General features: G+C 37.8%; 1 protein-coding gene across 4 annotated transcripts in view; it reads right to left on the bottom strand.

Moving 5' to 3' along the window:
* The window catches only part of PTER (phosphotriesterase related), a 79,210-nt gene that overhangs the window by 18,432 nt on the left and 42,322 nt on the right, over positions 1-18,456 (bottom strand). For all 4 annotated transcript variants that reach the window (XM_052651108.1, XM_052651111.1, XM_052651110.1 and 1 more), the window contains 2 exons: positions 16,992-17,462; positions 14,067-14,332 (listed from right to left, as the gene is read on the bottom strand). In XM_052651108.1, the coding sequence (XP_052507068.1) occupies positions 14,067-14,332; positions 16,992-17,423 (698 nt within the window). In that variant the 5' untranslated portion in view covers positions 17,424-17,462. The remainder of the gene's footprint in view (positions 1-14,066; positions 14,333-16,991; positions 17,463-18,456) is intronic.

The following is an 18,456-nucleotide window of genomic DNA, read 5'->3' as shown; positions in this document are numbered from 1 at the left end:
AAGAAACACCCCTGAAAATTCTGTCTCCCTCATCACTGAATTTCTTAATTTAAAACCAATGAATATTTGTGCAGATCATACCGTGTGGGATTCTTTACAATTTAATGAGAGTTCTTCAACAGCTACTTAAAAGAATTATTAAACTCACCTAGAACTATTGATTTAATAACTAAAATAATTTTTAAAATATTTATAATATGTCTAAAAGAAATTAATATATAAATTACTATAATCTAATAAATTCAATGTTACTATAATTCAAAACATTAGTCAGATGTATTCCTATATTACTAGTGGCAGTTACAGCTTAATTACAAAATCTGAAAAATTCTTAATTGATGAATTTCAATTAATTTATTCTTAATGTCAAAAACAGAAACTGAATAGAATGATGTAAGTTTTAAATGTAAGACTATTCCCTCAACAATGCCTAAACATTGTCTATAGCCAGAAAGTATAATTTATTACTTCAAGTAAATATTTACCGGGAACATTGGTTTCATACAAACTCAAAACCATCAATTCACATAGTACATTCACATTAATATACTAGTTTATTCACATACATGTAGGTAGTTTAAAGATTCTTTTGTCTTTCTTTAGAGGATTCTTTTTGTGATAAAGGATTACTTTTATGCTTCTCAACTGTAGAGAGTAACTGGGAATAAAAAGCAATAGAGAAATAATTTAGATTGCCATGTGTTTATTTTGCATATTCCCTATTATCTATATATTTGAACAAACATGATTCAATTGTCTGCTTGAGCACAGTATCCTACAGAGATGTTTAATGATGTCATAGGAGAGAATGACGTCACATTCTCAATATTATGACATAAGTCTAAGCTTAAGGAAAAGGAACAGATGGCTGCAAGAGAGAAAAACCCTTGTTTAAATTACACTAAAACCAGAAGTTGGCTCTGAATTGCGAAATGTAATTAAAACTTCATTTTAAAATGCATTTCACAGTTTATCCACCCTAGGAAGAGCTTTTTACCATATGAACTTTGCAGCTGCCACAGAGCACAAAAGAGGTTGCATTTTTCTGTAAAGCGATACATAGTTCATGGAATGATGGTATTGAAGAGAGTGAAGATAAATCTCATAGACATGGCAATCCTATTTGTTAAAATGTCACAGTTCTTGGGAATGGTGTCAGAGTCATGAAAAATGGCTTTAGAAGAAAAAATTACTTGTGGGAGGTTTTGGTGGCTATAATGTGTTGGAGAGAAGACAGGACCAGTGTCTTCATTTGCTGTTGACATTGGGCTGATTCGCCCAAGTGTCTGTGTTAAAGAGTGCAATTTGGGATAATTAACACATACCAATTACTAGCATAAGTTAATTAATTGCATTTTATTCAGTACTTTTAGGTATACTAAGTAGTTTTGCTCCATTTCAGTTTGTCCAATATTTGTCTGGATTTTCTATTTGTTTTTAAATAGGTCTTTTTACTTTACTTTTATTTTACTTCTCTCAAATAGTAAAAGGAAAACTATTACAAGCAATACTTGGGGAAATTTGTCTAACACTTTAAGGGTTAAAAAATAATTTTTATTAACCCCTTTTGACAGATGCGTAAAAGACTTGGAGGCTTCAGTGACTTGCTCAAGGTCACTCAGAAAGTAGGTGCTGTTGACAGAGGTAGGATCAGACACTGTGTTCCCAGCACCCTCTCGTTCTCCATTGTCCCAGACGCATGGAATATGCGCTGCATTCGTGAAGGGGTAGCTGTGGCCAGCGTCACTACATAACATCACACTGAAATGTGCTCACATTTTGTGTGTGTTTCTGTCTCACTGAGTACTCTCTACAAACCGATGTAGATCTCTTAAGAAATTTTATTGGGGTATAGTTGATTTGACAATATTGTGTTAGTTTCTGCTGTACAGCAAAGCGAATCAGTCATACATATAAAATATCCACTCTTTTTTAGATTCTTTTCCCATATAGGTCATTATATAGTATTGAGTAGCGTACACTAGGTTCTTTTTAGTTATCTATTTTATATATAGCTATATAGTAGTGTGTATCTGAGTGAACTCCGGGAGTTGGTGATGGACAGGGAGGCCTGGCGTGCTGCGATTCAAAGAGTCGGACACGACTGAGCGACTGGACTGAACTGACTGAACTGAGTGTGTATATGTCAATCCCAATCTCCCAATTTATCCCTTCCCTCCTTTCACCCCTGATAACCATAAATTTGCCCTATATGTCTGTGACTCCACTTCTATTTTTGTAATAAGTTCATTTTTAACATTTTTTTAAGATTCCACATGTAAGTGATATCATATGATATTTGTCTTTCTCTGAGACAGATGGTCTCTAGGTCCATCCATGTTGCTGCAAATGGCATTATTTTGTTCATTTTTATGGCTTAGTAATATTCCATTGTAAATATGTACCATATCTTCTTTATCCATTCCTCTGTCAGTGGGTATCTAGGTTGCTTTCACATCCTGGCTATTGTAAATAGTGCTGTAATGAACACTGGGATACATGTATCTTTTTGAATTATGATTTTTTTCATATGTATGCCCAGGATTGGAATTTCTGGATCATATGGTAGCTTTATTTTTAGCTTTTAAGGAACCTCCATATTTTTCTCCATAATGGTTGTATCCATTTATATTCCGATCAACAGTGTAGGAGGTTTCCCTTTTCTCCACACCCTTTCCAGCATTTGTTGTTTGAGGAGATTTTTTTCGTTTTCTTTTTAATTGGAGGATAATTGCTTTACAATATTGTGTTGGTTTCTGCTGTACAACAATGCAAATCAGCCATATATATATACACATAGACATACACTCCCTCTTGAGCCTTGCCCCCACCACCACCCCGCCCATCTAGGTTATCACAGAGCACCATGCTGAGCTCCCTGCGTTGCATAGCAGCTTCCTACTATCTGTTCTACACACGATGGTGTACATACAGGGCTTCCCAGGGAGCTCAGCTGGTAAAGAATCTGCCTGCAATGCGGGAGACCGGGGTTCAGTCCCTGGGTTGGGAAGATCCCCTGGAGGAGGGCATGGCAACCCACTCCAGTATTCTTGCCTGGAGAATTCCTATGGACGAGGAGCCTGGTGGGCTGCAGTCCATGGGTTGAAAAGAGTCCGACATGACTGAGCGACTAAGCACAGCACAGTGAATATATGTAATGCTACTTTCTCAATTTGTCCTACCCTCCACTTTCTTAGTTTGTCCTACCCCACTTGATGATAGCCTTTCTGATTGGTGTGAGGTGATACCTCATTGTAGTTTTGATTTGAGTTTCTCTAATAAGTAGTGATGCTGAACATCTTTTCATGTGCCTCTTAGCCATCCATGAGTCTTTTTGGAGAAGTGTCTATTTAGATCTTCTGTCCATTTTTGATTGTTTCTTTTTTTTAATTGATCTGCATTAGCTGTTTGTATATTTTGGAAATTAATCCTTTGTTGTTCGATTCATTTGCAAATATTTTCTCCCATTCTGTGGGTTGCAATGTAGATTCTTATGTAAAATTTAACTGCAGAATAACTAAGTTTATACAGTAGCTATGATGACATGTTTAAAAGCACCTAGTTTTTCTTATATTTTCCTGTTGCCTGCAATAGTGGTAACAGAAGAAATGTCAGTGGACATTAGGAAATGGGAAAGAAGCAGTGTCATTAGTAAATATTTGCTTTTAAAAATTTTCATGTGCTTACCAGGCCCTTACTTTGTTCCTCATTAATTTCTTTTGTTGCTTGTTTGATTTTGGTTTTTTAAAAATATTTATTTAATTGACTGCATCGGGCCTTAGTTTTGGCACATGGGATCTTTGTTGCACCTTTGTGATCTTTCATTGTGGTGCTCGGATTCTCTTGTTGTGGTGCACGGGCTTAGTTGTCCTGCAGCATGTGGGATCTCGGTTCCCTGACGAGGGATTGAATCCATGTCCCCTGCATTGCAAGGTGGATTCTTAACCACTGGAGTACCAGGAAAGTGCCTGCATTTCTCACTCAGTACTTAGATCTGAGCCTATTTGACTAAATAAGTTGTCCTTACTATATATAATGTGTATAAAGTATATACTCTACAAGGCACACTCATTTCTGCCCCACATACATTTCATACATAATGCATGCGTAAGCATAGTCCTAACAATAAACTATTAAGAAATATAGCACTGTATGCAGGGAATTCTAAATGTTATAAATCATTTCACATGCAAAACATTCCAGTTGTTTTTTTAAGTATTTCCATTCTATTTACATATATTAAAATATTTTGGTCAAGTTTAAGTTTGCTAAATTTCTGCCTGGAATTGTTTTTGAATGGTTGCACATTAAGTCACTAGCATTCATAGAAATTAAAAGGATGCAGTTCCAAGGACCCCACATGATTATTTTGGGGTGGCTTTACAATAACACCCTTAAGGTTAAGCCACCATAATTATAATGGAATACTCATGTTGAAGCCAGAAAGTGGGCCTTGCTCCTTGCTACACCCTAGTGTCTGATATGTGGTACTTAGACACTTAACAGATATTTGGTGAATGAAAGAATAAATGAAATTATTCTTCACTCCATTACTTCATCTAATTAAGAGCATGACAAAATGTATCAATATTGCATCCTTTAAAGACGTGGGCAAATTTGGTATGAATAATTAGGGCTAAAGAGAATAACATGTGTTGATAGTCCATCCCCTGTGCTCTGCCTTCTCTTTCAGAAACCCTCAGGTAATATTCCTCTGCCTTCCATGGGTAGAGATTTTCAGAGAGATGTGCCGTGTTCCTGCACTTAATTATCATCGTGCCCCTAATCAAACTCTAGGCCCTGGGTTTCCATCAAAGCCCTCTGTTTTGTTAAATACATAATTAAGTAGAAAAAGACTGAGGCACAGCACCTGTCTATTGCCCTCCCAGGGGCTTGGAGTTTGATCAGCAAATAGCTAGTGCCCAAATACCTTCCAACCATGTCTTTCTACCCCACCTTCCTTGGTAATGAAATAATTTTGTTGTCATAAAAATACCTACAGCTACTCTATAGTCCATGGCAGAAAAAACTTCCTCGGAGGCAGGTGGCAACAAGACTCTCCCTGGGTTGTCTTCTTCCATCACATATATCCTATATCAGACCAGGCCCAGAGGCAGGGCTATGATGACATGCCACCTGAAAATGTGGCTGGAGTTTTAACAGATAGACAAGTTTTAGTAAGTGATTAAAAGGCACAAAGCCTTTGTGGATTAAAAACCCAGACAGCAACACGGAAATGCTGGTGTTATTTTCTGACAAATGTTGACTTTGGGTGGCTGTAACTGTCAAGGGCACCCCCCTGTGATGTTCCCTAGGGTTACACCCGCTGCATTCCTGGGCACTTCCACCGGCCTGCATTTCCTAAAGAGAACAGATGGTTAGGGGAGGGGACTAGACACAGAAGCAGATTTATCTTGTCAGGCTGTTGTCTCCAGGCAAATGACCTGAAGCAGGTCACAAATGGTCACGTGACAACAATGTGGTTTAGAGTGTCCTAAGGTGATGGCCATTCATTAACCCTTCCCTCTCAGGGTCCCAACTGCTTCTTTTGGCTAGGCCTATCACAGTTTTGTTATTTTATGTGTATGTGCATGTATTTTAAGATAAAATACCTTATGTCTGAATGTGAGTGAAGAGTTACATATCTTCAAAAATATTTATTGCTTTAATAAATTAAAGGTGTCCAGGATTATGGACACCCTGAAGTATTTTATTTTTTATCATATATCATTTATTTACTTATATTTCCCTATCATTAAGTACTCTGACTCTGAAGTAATTGTATTTTGTATTCTCAAATGATAGAAATCCTACCTTTAAAGAGAGGAATGAACAGTTTTACAGGGATTAAAAGCCTGTAAAAAGCTAGAAAGCCCAGTGTCCTAAAACAGGGTCACAGGACAGAGCTAGCATCTTAACTTGCTACCGGCAACCACAACAGCCTGCAGGTTCAGAACCTTTTCCTTTATGCCCCCAAATTTCTGTTGTTGTTTTCCTGGAAGGCTTGTTTTCAGGATTCTCTTCTTTTTGTGTGTGTTGTCTGTGCATTTTGTTACATGAAATACATGTTCTTTGTGATGTGTCCCCATTATAGAAGCTGAAGTCCTTGCCCTTTCAACACAGATCAGACTGTGTGTGCAGCCCAGTGGACTTCGGAGAGTCTGTGAAAAGATGACCTAGTCAAACATTAGCCTGGCAACTGTCTTGCTGTGAACACTCACATCAAAAAGCTAAAGTTGCCCGCCTCTGCCCCCCCTGAATTTTTTCTTCTGTTTCTTTATTTGGTTTGTTTTTCCCAGTGCACTCCTTTTTGTGAGGCCATTTCCCCTAATTTGCCTGTGCTCTGAAATACTCATACTTATAGGTACAGTACTGTTTTTTTAGACACTGGAACCCTGAATCATCCCTGTATGGGTACAGAATGTGTGACTGTTCTAGGACTGGTCTCAGGATTTTCTAGGATGCTCTGAGTTTGGCTGATGTCAGGTCAAGGACTACTTTCCATCCCAGGCCATTTTTAGAAGAGGCAATGAAATGGCAGTCAATGAAACTGAGATAGTGTAGCTTTATCGTTCAAAAGAAAATACATATACAAGTGTGTGTACACATATTTGTGCACCTATACATGTTGATTTTGTGAGCCAAAAATAAACATATATATATATATACAGACATATATATGTATACATATATATTATATATTTTTTATTTATTAAAATATTTTTAAAGACTCAATTTTATTTTATTTAACTATTTTTTAAACCTTTTGGCTGCATGGCATGTAGGATCTTAGTTCCCTGATCAGGGGTATAGTTTGATTTTTCTGAACAGAGAAGTCCTACTGTTTTAAAAGTTAAGGTTTATCTCACAATTTCCAGTGAAAGGTTATGTTCTATTAAGGCCAAGCATCATTTTCTAGGGCTTCCCTGATGGCTCAGTGGTAAAGAATCCATATGCCAATCCATAAGTTGAATTTCTGGCTTGGAGAAGGAAATGGCAACCCACTCTTCTTACCTGGGCAATCCCATGGACAGAAGAACCTGGTGGGCTATAGTCCATGGCATTGCAAAGAGTCAGGCATGACTAAGCAACTGAGCAAGCATCATTTTCTAACTTGCTTACATATCTAGCTATAAACAGATAGATTCTTTAAGAATCTTAAAGATTCTTTAAGAATTAGCTGGAGCCAGTTTAAGCAGTAAGGCAGGCTGAACATTCACAGGAAAACTTCCAAGCAGAGTACATGTAAAATAATGAATAAAATGAAAGGGGACAACAGATCATATTTTAAAATGCCTGTCTAAGCTGGTAGGAAAGCAAAGGACTTGCTTGGGGGGTCGGGGGCGGGGCAGAAACAAAAGAGAGAGCAGAGAAATGAGGTGTAGGGGTGACCCAGAGCTGCCGTTTTCCCCATGTTTTTTTATTGCAGTGTAATTGATGTATAACATTATGTAACTTTCTAGTGTACAACATAGTGATTCACAACTTTCAAAGCTTGTATTCCATTTATTAGTTATAAAATATTGACTATATTCCCTGTGTTGTATAGAATATCATTGTGGCTTATTTATTTTATACATAGTAGTTTATACCTCTTAGTCCCCTTCTGCTACCTTGTCCCTCCTCCTCCCCTCTCCCCACTGGTAACCACTAGTTTGTTTTCTTTATCTGTGAGCTTATTTCTTTTTTGTTATATTCATTGGTTGGTTGTATTTTTTAGATTTCACACATAAGTGATATCATATAGTGTCTGTCATTCTCTAGTAGCACCCTATCTATCCATGTAGTTGCAAATGGCAAAATTTCATTCCTTTTTATGGCTGAGTAGTATTCCATTATATATAATGGAGTACTGTATATCACTTCTTTATCCAGTCATCTGTTGATGGGCACTGAAGTTGCTTCCACATCTTGGCAATTGCAGATGATGCTACTGTGAGCATTTGGGGTGCACATATCTTTTCGAATCATTGTTTTTGGCTTTTGGGGCTTTATATCCAGGAGTGAAGTTTCTGGGTTATGTACGCCTTCTATCTTTAGTTTTCTGAGAAACCTCCATGCTGTTTTCCATGTGGCTGTACCAACTTACACTCCCACAAACACTATACAAAGGTTTCCTTATCTCCACATCCTTGCCAACATTTGTTATTTGTGTTCTTTTTGATGATGGCCATTCTGACAGGTGTGAGATGATATCTCACTGTGGTTTAATTTGCCTGATGATTAATGATATTGAGCATCTTTTCATGTGCCTGTTCATCATCTCTATGTCTTCTTTGGAGAAATATATATTCAGATCTTCTACCCATTTTTAGTCAGATTGCTGTTTTTCTGTTCAGTTCAGTTCAGTCGCTCAGTCGTGTCTGACTCTTTGCGACCCCATGAATCGCAGCCCGCCAGGCCTCCCTGTCCATCACCATCTCCCGGAGTTCACTCAGACTCACGTCCATCGAGTATGTGATGCCATCCAGCCATCTCATCTTCTGTCGTCCCCTTCTCCTCCTGCCCCCAATCCCTCCCAGCATCAGAGTCTTTTCCAATGAGTCAACACTTCGCGTGAGGTGGCCAAAGTACTGGAGTTTCAGCTTTAGAGTCATTCCTTCCAAAGAAATCCCAGGGCTGATCTCCTTCAGAATGGACTGGTTGGATCTCCTTGCAGTCCAAGGGACTCTCAAGTGTCTTCTCCAGCACCATAGTTCAAAAGCATCAATTTTTCGGTGCTCAGCTTTCTTCACAGTCCAACTCTCACATCCATACATGACCACTGGAAAAACCATAGCCTTGACTAGATGGACCTTTGTTGGCAAAGTAATGTCTCTGCTTTTGAATATGCTATCTAGGTTGGTCATAAATTTTCTTCCAAGGAGTAAGTGTCTTTTAATTTCATGGCTACAGTCACCATCTGCAGTGATTCTGGAGCCCAAAAATATAAAGTCTGCCACTGCTTCCACTGTTTCCCCATCTATTTCCCATGAAGTGATGGGACCAGATGCCATGATCTTCGTTTTCTGAATGTTGAGCTTTAAGCCAACTTTTTCACTCTCCTCTTTCACTTTCATCAAGAGGCTTTTTAGTTCCTCTTCACTTTCTGCCATAAGGGTGGTGTCATTGGCATATCTGAGGTTATTGATATTTCTCCCAGCAATCTTGATTCCAGCTTGTGCTTCTTCTAGCCCAGCATTTCTCTGAATAGAGGTTAAATAAGAAGGGTGACAATATACATCCTTGATGTACTCCTTTTCCTATTTGGAACCAGTCTGTTGTTCCATGTCCAGTTCTAACTGTTGCTTCCTGACCTGCATATAGATTTCTCAAGAGGCAGGTCAGGTGGTCTGGTATTCCCATCTCTTTCAGAATTTTCCACAGTTTATTGTGATCCATACCTGGAGGGTTTCAAAGGGTGAAGTGAGAAAGTGCTGGGGCTGAACAGAGATAAACCAGAGATATAGCCTCCATCAGCACATAAAGGGAGTACTAATTTCACTCCCCAAAAAAACACCCATGTGGATTGACTGAGTAAAAACCTGGCCCACAGAAGGAGTCTTTAGAGATTTTATTTCTTCCTCAGTCTTGTCTTCTGGTGGAATGGAGGTAGTCAGGAAAAGAGTCTCCTTCCATGAGAATCAATAACCACAAACCTGTACTTACTGAATTTAGGGGCCAAAATTCATAGCATCTGTGTGGTTCTAAAACCCTGAAACATTTAAGCTGTTACAAATAGACAAATACGGTACAATTGTACATATATGAGATACCTGTAGTAGTCACATTCGTAGAGATGCCAGTAGAATGGTGTTTGCCATGGACTGGGGGTGAGGAGTGGGGAAGGGAGAGGGGATATTGTTGTTTCATGGCCATAGAGTTTCAGTTGTGCAAGATGAAGAGAGTTCTAGAGATTAGTTGCCAGACAATGTGAATGTACCAAAAACAACCGAACTTGACACTTCAAAATGGTTGAGGTGGTAAATTTTATGTTCTATGTATTTTCAGTTCAGTTCAGTTGCTCAGTCATGCAACCAACTCTTTGCAACCCCATGCACTGCAGCACGCCAGGCCTCCCTGTCCATGGCCAACTTCGAGTTTACTCAAATTCATGTCCATTGAGCTGGTGATGCCATCCAACCATCTCATCCTCTGACATCCCCTTCTCCTCCTGCCTTCAATCTTTACCAGCATCAGGGTCTTTTCTAATGAGTCAGTTTTTCACATCAGGTGGCCAAAGTAGTGCAGTTTCAGCTTCAGCATCAGTCCTCCCAATGAATATTCAGGACTGATTTCTTTTAGGATAGACTGGTTGGATCTCCTTGCAGTCCAAGGGACTCTCAAGAGTCTTCTCCAAGAAGCATCAATTCTTCAGCAGTATGTATTTTACCACAGTAAAAATTGGTTTATAATTTTTAAAAATTTAGTTCAAAGTAGTCTCAAGTTAGTAATGACCCCTAACTACCTGTAAGAAGCAAACAAAAGAAAACAAAAAAACAGGAAAATACCCTCCAACCCAGAACTGATAATAATTTCCAAGCAGTCTAAGATCACAGTAACATTTTACAAGGAAATAATGAATGAGGGCCAGAAAAACCAACAAACTATAAGGTCAGAGTAAAAAGACAGTGGAAATTAGGTTTATTAGCTACAGAGTTAAGATTGTATTTTTGATAATTTTTAAAAGATGAAGCTGAAAATATGATGAAGGAAAAATAAATGATCAAAATTAACCAAGGAGAATTGAAAAGTAACCAAATGGAACTTATAGAAGAAAAAAATCTACAGTTCTTAATGTTATAAACCAAACTGATGGACTAAGCTGCAGATTAATTCCACTGGAGAGAGAAGTAGTAAATAGGAAGATGAAACTGAAGAAATTACAGCTCAAAGACACAAATGGATAATGAAGTACAGGTATTAAGATCCTACATGTATCAACGTACAGTCTACAATGCATATAATAAGGAAATAGGAAGCAATATTTGAAGAGACAATGGCTGAAGTTTTTCAGAAACAATGGAAAAATACCTTCCTACCCAAGAATTCCAAGCAACAAAATAAGAAAGAAATTCACACCGAGATAGCTCATAGGGGAAAACACAGAACAGGTGACAAAGATGCGACAAGTAATCTGAAAAAAGGACAGATAACTTAAAAGGAAACACAATTACTAAAAGCTGATATAACAGCAATAATACATGTCAGTTGAAAATGGAATATCTTTAAAGGACTTAGGGAGAATAACTTTTAAGTAGAATTATCCATTCTAATTCATTATTATAAATTATCTATTATATTAAATTATTCCTTATGCATGAAGGAATAAAGTCATTTTCAGACACATGAAATCTAAGTATTTATTACCAAAACAGACCCTCAGTAAAGAAACTTCAAATGATGTACCTCAGGAAATTAGTAATATTTCAAGGGTAAAGATCTGACATGTGAGGCAAAAATCGTAAGCAAAGGAAAAAAGCAAAAACATTAATCTAAATATATACTGACCATGTTTTTAATAGCAAAATAATATCTAATCACTGGGTTTTAAAAAATCAAGTAAACCCCACATCCTGAAAAATTTAGCATAAAACTTAGATTATAATTGAGGCTGAAGGATTTTAAAGTCCTTGTATTACTTACTAGGAAGGAAGGTAAAAATATTTACTGTATTCAAAACTTTTAAAATTCTATGTGTTAAATATACATGTTGAGTTTTCTACTGTAACCACTAATAGAATATAAATAGTATACATACCTTCCAAAGAAGGGGAAAAATAGAATATGGAGATGAAAATGAAACAATAAAAATAAATCAAGAAATTTTAACAGTAACTATGACGAAAAATCAGTAAACATCGTGAATGTAAAACATTGGGTTTACCATATAAAAAGAATATGGCTGGGTAAAACTCCAAACCCAGCTATATGCTTTTTATATAAGACACACATAAACTATAAAGACAAACATGTGAAGACTGGTATAGGCACATTAACATCAGGTAAAACAGCTTTTAAAATCAACCCCCCCACCCCAGTATTCACATTACAATGTAGAGCAGCTCAATACATGTTGATATATTGCACTTCACCAGGAAAAATAATAATTTGTATGCACGTGATAACATAGCTTCAAAATATATGATGCAAAAATTGAAATATGTACAATCAGAAAATAAAAATCCACCGTGATGGATTTTAACATACTTCTCATGGTAACCAATAAACTGAGAAATCAAAAGATCAGTAGAAATATAGACTATTTGAACACCACCATTAACAACTGTAGTCTAATGGATATATAGAGAGCATTTACATGATAACAGCAGAACACAGTGTTTTCAAGAACCTAATAAATATTTTTAAATTTTAAAAATATATATTATCTATATACTTTTGCATGTCTGATATATTTCACACTGTTTAAAAAGAATTAAAAATCATCTTATTGATTAAAGGTGCTATATACATTCCATATCATACAAAATATGATAAAAAATACATTATTTTAAATTCAAATGAAGCTATGGTAGAGGCAAGATTTAAAAGAAGGTGTCTCTGAGTCCAAAGATTCTATTCTCCACACTGTGATGTACTACCTCAGTGACCATTATTGAGAAGCATCCTTGTATTTTATCAGTACAACCAGAAGATTCCTGAAGATTGCCAAGTATTGATCTGGATACCAGCTGCCCCAGAACAACTGCCTTTACCTCGATGTCCCTCAGTTTTCCCATTAACATTGGCTTCTCTGTTCTGCCACAACTGTAACATGTTTAATATTTTTTCTGCACAGGATTTTACAGTGTTTTTATTAAGATGAAGCATTTTGCCAATACATTCCATAGGAACATTAATTTATTAAATAGTAGACTGTCAGGTCTCATGATCAGGATTTATCAGTCTGCTAACATGGCTTTATTTCACTTTGCAAGATAGAAGCAATTGTAATGTATTATTATCCTCATTGGTACTATGTTAATTCCTTCGTCAATTCAGTGTAAGGACCAGTGTCTAGCCTTTGCAACATTCTTGGACTTTTTCATTCCGATAACTGTAGCTAATGTCTCTTTATATAGTCAGTTATTTTACTGACCCTACACATCCAATATAATATGAGGAGGCTGAGTGGTGGACCTCAAAAAGACATGTCCATGTTTCAACTCTCTGAATCTTTGAAAGTGACCCTATTTGGAAAGAGGGTCTTTTCAGATGTAATTAAGTTGACGATTTTGAGATGAGGTCATTCTGGATGATCTGGGTGGGCACTCAATCTAATAACGGGTGTCTTCATAAGAAACAAAAGGGGAGACACAGACGGGCTTGAGGAGGCCATCTGAAGACAGAGCAGAAATTGAATTTAGGTGGCTACAAACCAAAGAAAGCCTGGAACCACCAGATGGTGAAAACAGCAAAGAAGTCGCCTCCTTGTAGGTCCTTGGAGGAAGCACAGCCTTGCCAACACCTTAATTTCAGACTGCTGGCCTCCAGAGCTGTCAGAGAATACATTTCTACTGCTTGAAGCCTCCTAGTTTCTTACAATTTGTTACAGAACCATAGGAAACTAAGATATAATACCACCAAACAAATAATATACATATTACTATTACTTTTTTAGCATTGCATTTTCCAAAATTCAGATGATTCAAACCATCAGTCACAACAGCAAACCTCAACATTTATATGTGTGTTTTTATTCTCAGAATGAAACCAATTTGCCCTCCCTTTATATTTGCAGATAAATTAATCACTCTAACTACTGGTAAACACTAAGCAGTTGGAATTGACACCAACTGTGACATCATACCTTGAGGCAAAGCAGTGATACCTACCTTGAAGGGTTATGAAGGATTAACTAAATTAAAAGAAATGGTGTATGCAAAATACCTAGGGTACTGACACAGAGTAGGGACACAAAAACGGCATCAGTGGCTTTTATTAATGTTTATGGTAAAACTTTCTAAATACTATCTAACGTGTAGTTGGTAGTTTTCTCTAGTGTTTCATTGATCTGATGATTCTATTTATTTGATTATCCATGAATCACGTGATGGTTGACATTAATTGGTAGATGTTCTGCTTACCTATCGAGGTGTGACATAACTGTTTTGGAGATGTCTGCTCCAGCTTCTTGCAACACTCGGATAATCTGAAATGGTGCACTTTGATTCCTTCCGGGATGAATAATAACAGGACAGCCAAGCTGAGTCTGGGCGTGAGCTGTTGCCTGCAGAACCTTTCTTTCACTGTCAGTCAGAGGCCAGGAGCAACCAATTTCCCCAATAACGCCGCACTTGATACTGGTTCCATCGGCTCCACAGAGAATTTCATTAACAAGGACATCAGTAAGCTAAGGAAGAGAGAATGAAAATTTATAGACTAGATTTTTCAACAGAGAGCCAATACAGTATGTGAGTGAATTTATTCATTGAGTCACTCATTATTTTAAAAAGGTATAAATGTATTCAACATTCATTCAGTTAATATTGGCAAATGAGAAAGGCATTTTACTGGCAAAATCTCAAATTCAAAAAGTTACTCTAAAAGAATTTAAGTGGTTAAGACTCTGTGCTCCCAATGCAAGGGGCCCGGGTTCAGTCCCTCATTGGGGAATTAAGATGACACATGCTGCACAGTGTGGCAAAAAGAAAGAATTTGAAAAGTTATACATGTATATGTATCACTGAATCACTTTGCTGGACACCTGAAACTAACACAACATTGGTAATCGAATATACTCCAAAGAAAAATTTTTAAAAGTTTTAATTAAAAAAAAAAAACACACAAAAAACACAAGTTACTCTAAATCAAAGATTTGATAGTATCTTACTGTGATTATTTTACAAGAAATTCATGGATTTAGGAAGCTACATGGGGAAAAGTGACTTAAGAAGAGTACATAATTGTACATTCATTCATTCATTGAGATAAAAAGCCATAATTTAATCTTAGGGGCATGTAGAATGTAAAAAGACTGTCTTTGAGTCTGTGTCAGCCGTAGCAAGTAATTCTTTAATCCTCTATTATTTATTCTGTCCTTTGCCCTACTGTTCTTGTTGTTTAGTTGCTAAGTTGTATCTGGCTCATTGTGACTCCATGGACTGTAGCCTGTCAGGCTTCTCTATCCATGGGATTTCCCAGGTGAAAATACTGGAGTGGATTGCCATTTCCTTCTCCAGGAGATCTTCCTGACCCAGGGATTTGAGCTAGTGTCTCCTGCATTGGCAAGTGGATTCTTTACCACTGAGCCTCCTGGGAAGTTCCCTTTACACTATGAAAAAGAAAGCGTAGTCACTCAGTCATGTCTGACTCTTTGCAACCTCATGGGCTATAGTCCTCCAGGTTTCTCTGTTCATGGCATTCTCCAGGCAAGAATACTGGAGTGGATTGCCATTCCCTTCTTCAGGAAATCTTCCTGACCCAGTGACCGAAACTGGGTCAGGCAGATTCTTTACCATCTGAGCCACCAGGGAAGCAGCAAAGCAAATTCCCAGCACACAATTCTAAGGTGACATTTTGGGACAGTTCCTTTTTATAGTTACTGCTAAGTGTGGTTAGAGGAATGTGTAATCCCTGATATCAGGATAGTCTTCAAATAATATCAGTGTATATAAAGGGACCAATTAAAAAATATATATATATATTTGAGTATGTCCCTGGGCTTCCCTGGTGGCTCAGTGGTAAAGAATCCATCTGCCAATGCAGGAGACACAAGAGACTTGGGTTCGATTCCTGGGAAAATCCCCTGGAATAGAAAATGGCAACCCACTCCAGTATCCTTGCCTGGAGAATCCCATGGACAGAGGAGCCTGGCAGGCTGGCAAAGAGTTGGACACGACTGAGCACACACACAGACTGGCAGTCCATGTTCCCAATGCAGGGGGCCTGGATTCACTCCCTGGTCAGGGAACTAGGATCCTGCATGCTGCACGGTGTGGCCAAAACTAAATAAATAAATAAATATGACACCAATTAAAAAGAGAAAGGCCTGATTGGGAAAAATGCAGATAAAAATCTGAAATATAAAGTATTTTAAAGATTAACTGATTCTTTGCAAAGGCTGCAGCTGACATTCTATGCCTATGAAACAGATAATGGAAGATACACATGAATATATACATATACATGTAAATACATATACATTTGTATTATGTGCATATATAGAAGGAACACACACAGACATGCAAAAAAGCTTTGTGGCTTATTCTTTCTCTTTAATCCCTGAAAGATTTACTTTTCCTTCTGCCCATTCTTGCTTAAGATCCTATTTAAACAAAAACAGGAAAGTGGATTTTCTTCTACCCGTCTTGTTTTGTAAAAGGAGAAGGAAACATATTTGCAAAAGTGCTAAGTCTATGCCTGCCAAATTTCACCCTACAGTGAATTTTTATTGCCGGTTACATGATAAAATCCAGAAAGAAAACTGAGGTTGCATAACTGAAGCTTACAATGGAAAGTTGAGATTTACACAAAGCCTGTGCCACCACTACTGAGCCGATATCATATACGGGAATCAAAGTATGAACATATCAGGTTTTTTGGTGACCCATGCATTAAGATCTTCTTCCAGGACACTGTTTCTTTGTAAAATGAAATGTTTCTAATTTAGGTCCCAGTGACAGATGTCTTTGCTAGCTGGCAAATTTCCATAGCATGCCTCTGAGCCAATGACATTTCCAAATGTAGATGACATGTAGGGATAATCCAAGGTTTGAAGGGCTGACTGTTCTGAATTTACACACAAATACTGTCCAAGAAGGGCTTCCCTGGTGGCTCAGTGGTAAAGAATCCACCTGCCAAGCAGGAGACAAGGGTTCGATCCCTGGATCGGGAAGATGCCCTGGAGAAGGAAATGGCAACCCACTTCAGTATCCTTGCCTGGGAAATCCCATGGACAGAGGAGCCTGGTAGTTTATATAGTTCATGGGGTTGCAAAAGAGTTGGACATGAATTAGAGGATAAAGAACAACAACAACAATTGTCCAAGAAATGAAGGCTTTTATTGATACCTGCTCCACTGACATGGCTCTGGTCTCTGAAGAGTGAGTCGCATCCACATAAAAGCCAGCCCCAGCTATGATGTGGACGCCAGTCTCTTCCGCAAGCCACTTCAAGGTCCGCACGTCTCGGCTGATCCCAGTGGTTGTGTTTTCCACCAAAGCTCCTCCACCTTTGGCTTTAAAATCCAACAGTTCTTCCTTGATGGCTTCCGTCTCCTGATTCAGCTGCAGATTTTCTTTATGGGAATAAGGGTTTTTATGGATCCAAAATAAATTTTTCATTATAATAGGCTCCTTGGAGATAACTTCGTGGCTTGGAGGAGGTGGGTAGTAACAGCAGTCAAAGGTCATTGTCAAATGTTCGTGGGTCAGGGTGCGACCCAGTGTGCCAGGCTCCACAAGGCCCAGGACCGTTTGAACTTTCCCACTTAAGGAAGACATTTCTGATGGGACCAGGCGATGCTCTAAAAAGAGTGTTTCCTGTAAAAAAGAAAACGATAATCAGAAAATTTAACACACACATAAATTCTGTCCATAGGGGATGTGAGGCTGTGAATGTATACCAGGGTAAGAGAATCAATGAAACTAGAGATAGGATCTCACTCATCATCCTGCCAAAGTCAGAGTCTGTCGCTTGTACATTGTTTAAGTTCACTGCAGCTCGAAGTAGCATTCATGGTGTTAAATGTCCCCCAACCACTTCCACTGGGACTTCTCTGTCTGATTTAATCCCAAGTTCATCTACTGGAAGTATTTCTTGATATTCAGTTCACATTTTTCTTTTGCTTAATTTTATCTCATTAGAGCTATGCTTCTTTGGATAATTCAACAATAATGTCCATTAAAAAACCTTCATAATCAATAACTTATATCTGAAGTAGCCATAGATCAGTAGCCATATGTCATTTTTCAGCTAAATTAAATATACTGTGATGACTGATCATTTCATGACTCATTTACTAGCCACATGATGCCAGGTCCACTGTGTCAAAACTGGAGATATAAAAAGGAATACAACAAAATTGATCATTTCACAGATTATTCCCCAAAAAACAGCTAGGAGGAGCATGTCTAGGCCTAATAATGAAAAAACACAAACAAACAAACTTCTCCATTCTAGGTGTTTTATTTTGTCTAGAGCACACAGTCAGAAATACATTTCAAAAATTTTAAAAGCAAAAATTCTTAGGCTTAATGGAAGCAACTGTGCATTCTAAAACGGAAATCTATTGTCTCTAAAAAGAACAAATGCCACTCTGTTTATCCTCTGTTTACTTTCATTTGTAACACAAATAAGTCTGCACCAAGTTTGTATCGGTGACAGCAAAGATCCCAATTCCACAGCTTTTCATTTCATAAATGAAGGGGTTTCACTTGGAAAAGAGAAAGGATATCCTGAAAGTGATGAAGGTACACGGTCAAGGACAAAACCATGGCCAGAGACAGACACTGGAGGACCAACCAGACACATCCA

The sequence above is a fragment of the Budorcas taxicolor genome, chromosome 13 (assembly GCF_023091745.1).
Source record: "Budorcas taxicolor isolate Tak-1 chromosome 13, Takin1.1, whole genome shotgun sequence".
Classification (NCBI taxonomy): Eukaryota; Metazoa; Chordata; class Mammalia; order Artiodactyla; family Bovidae; genus Budorcas; species Budorcas taxicolor.
Note: the sequence above shows the minus strand (reverse complement) of the source record. Positions and strands in the feature narration are given on the sequence as shown.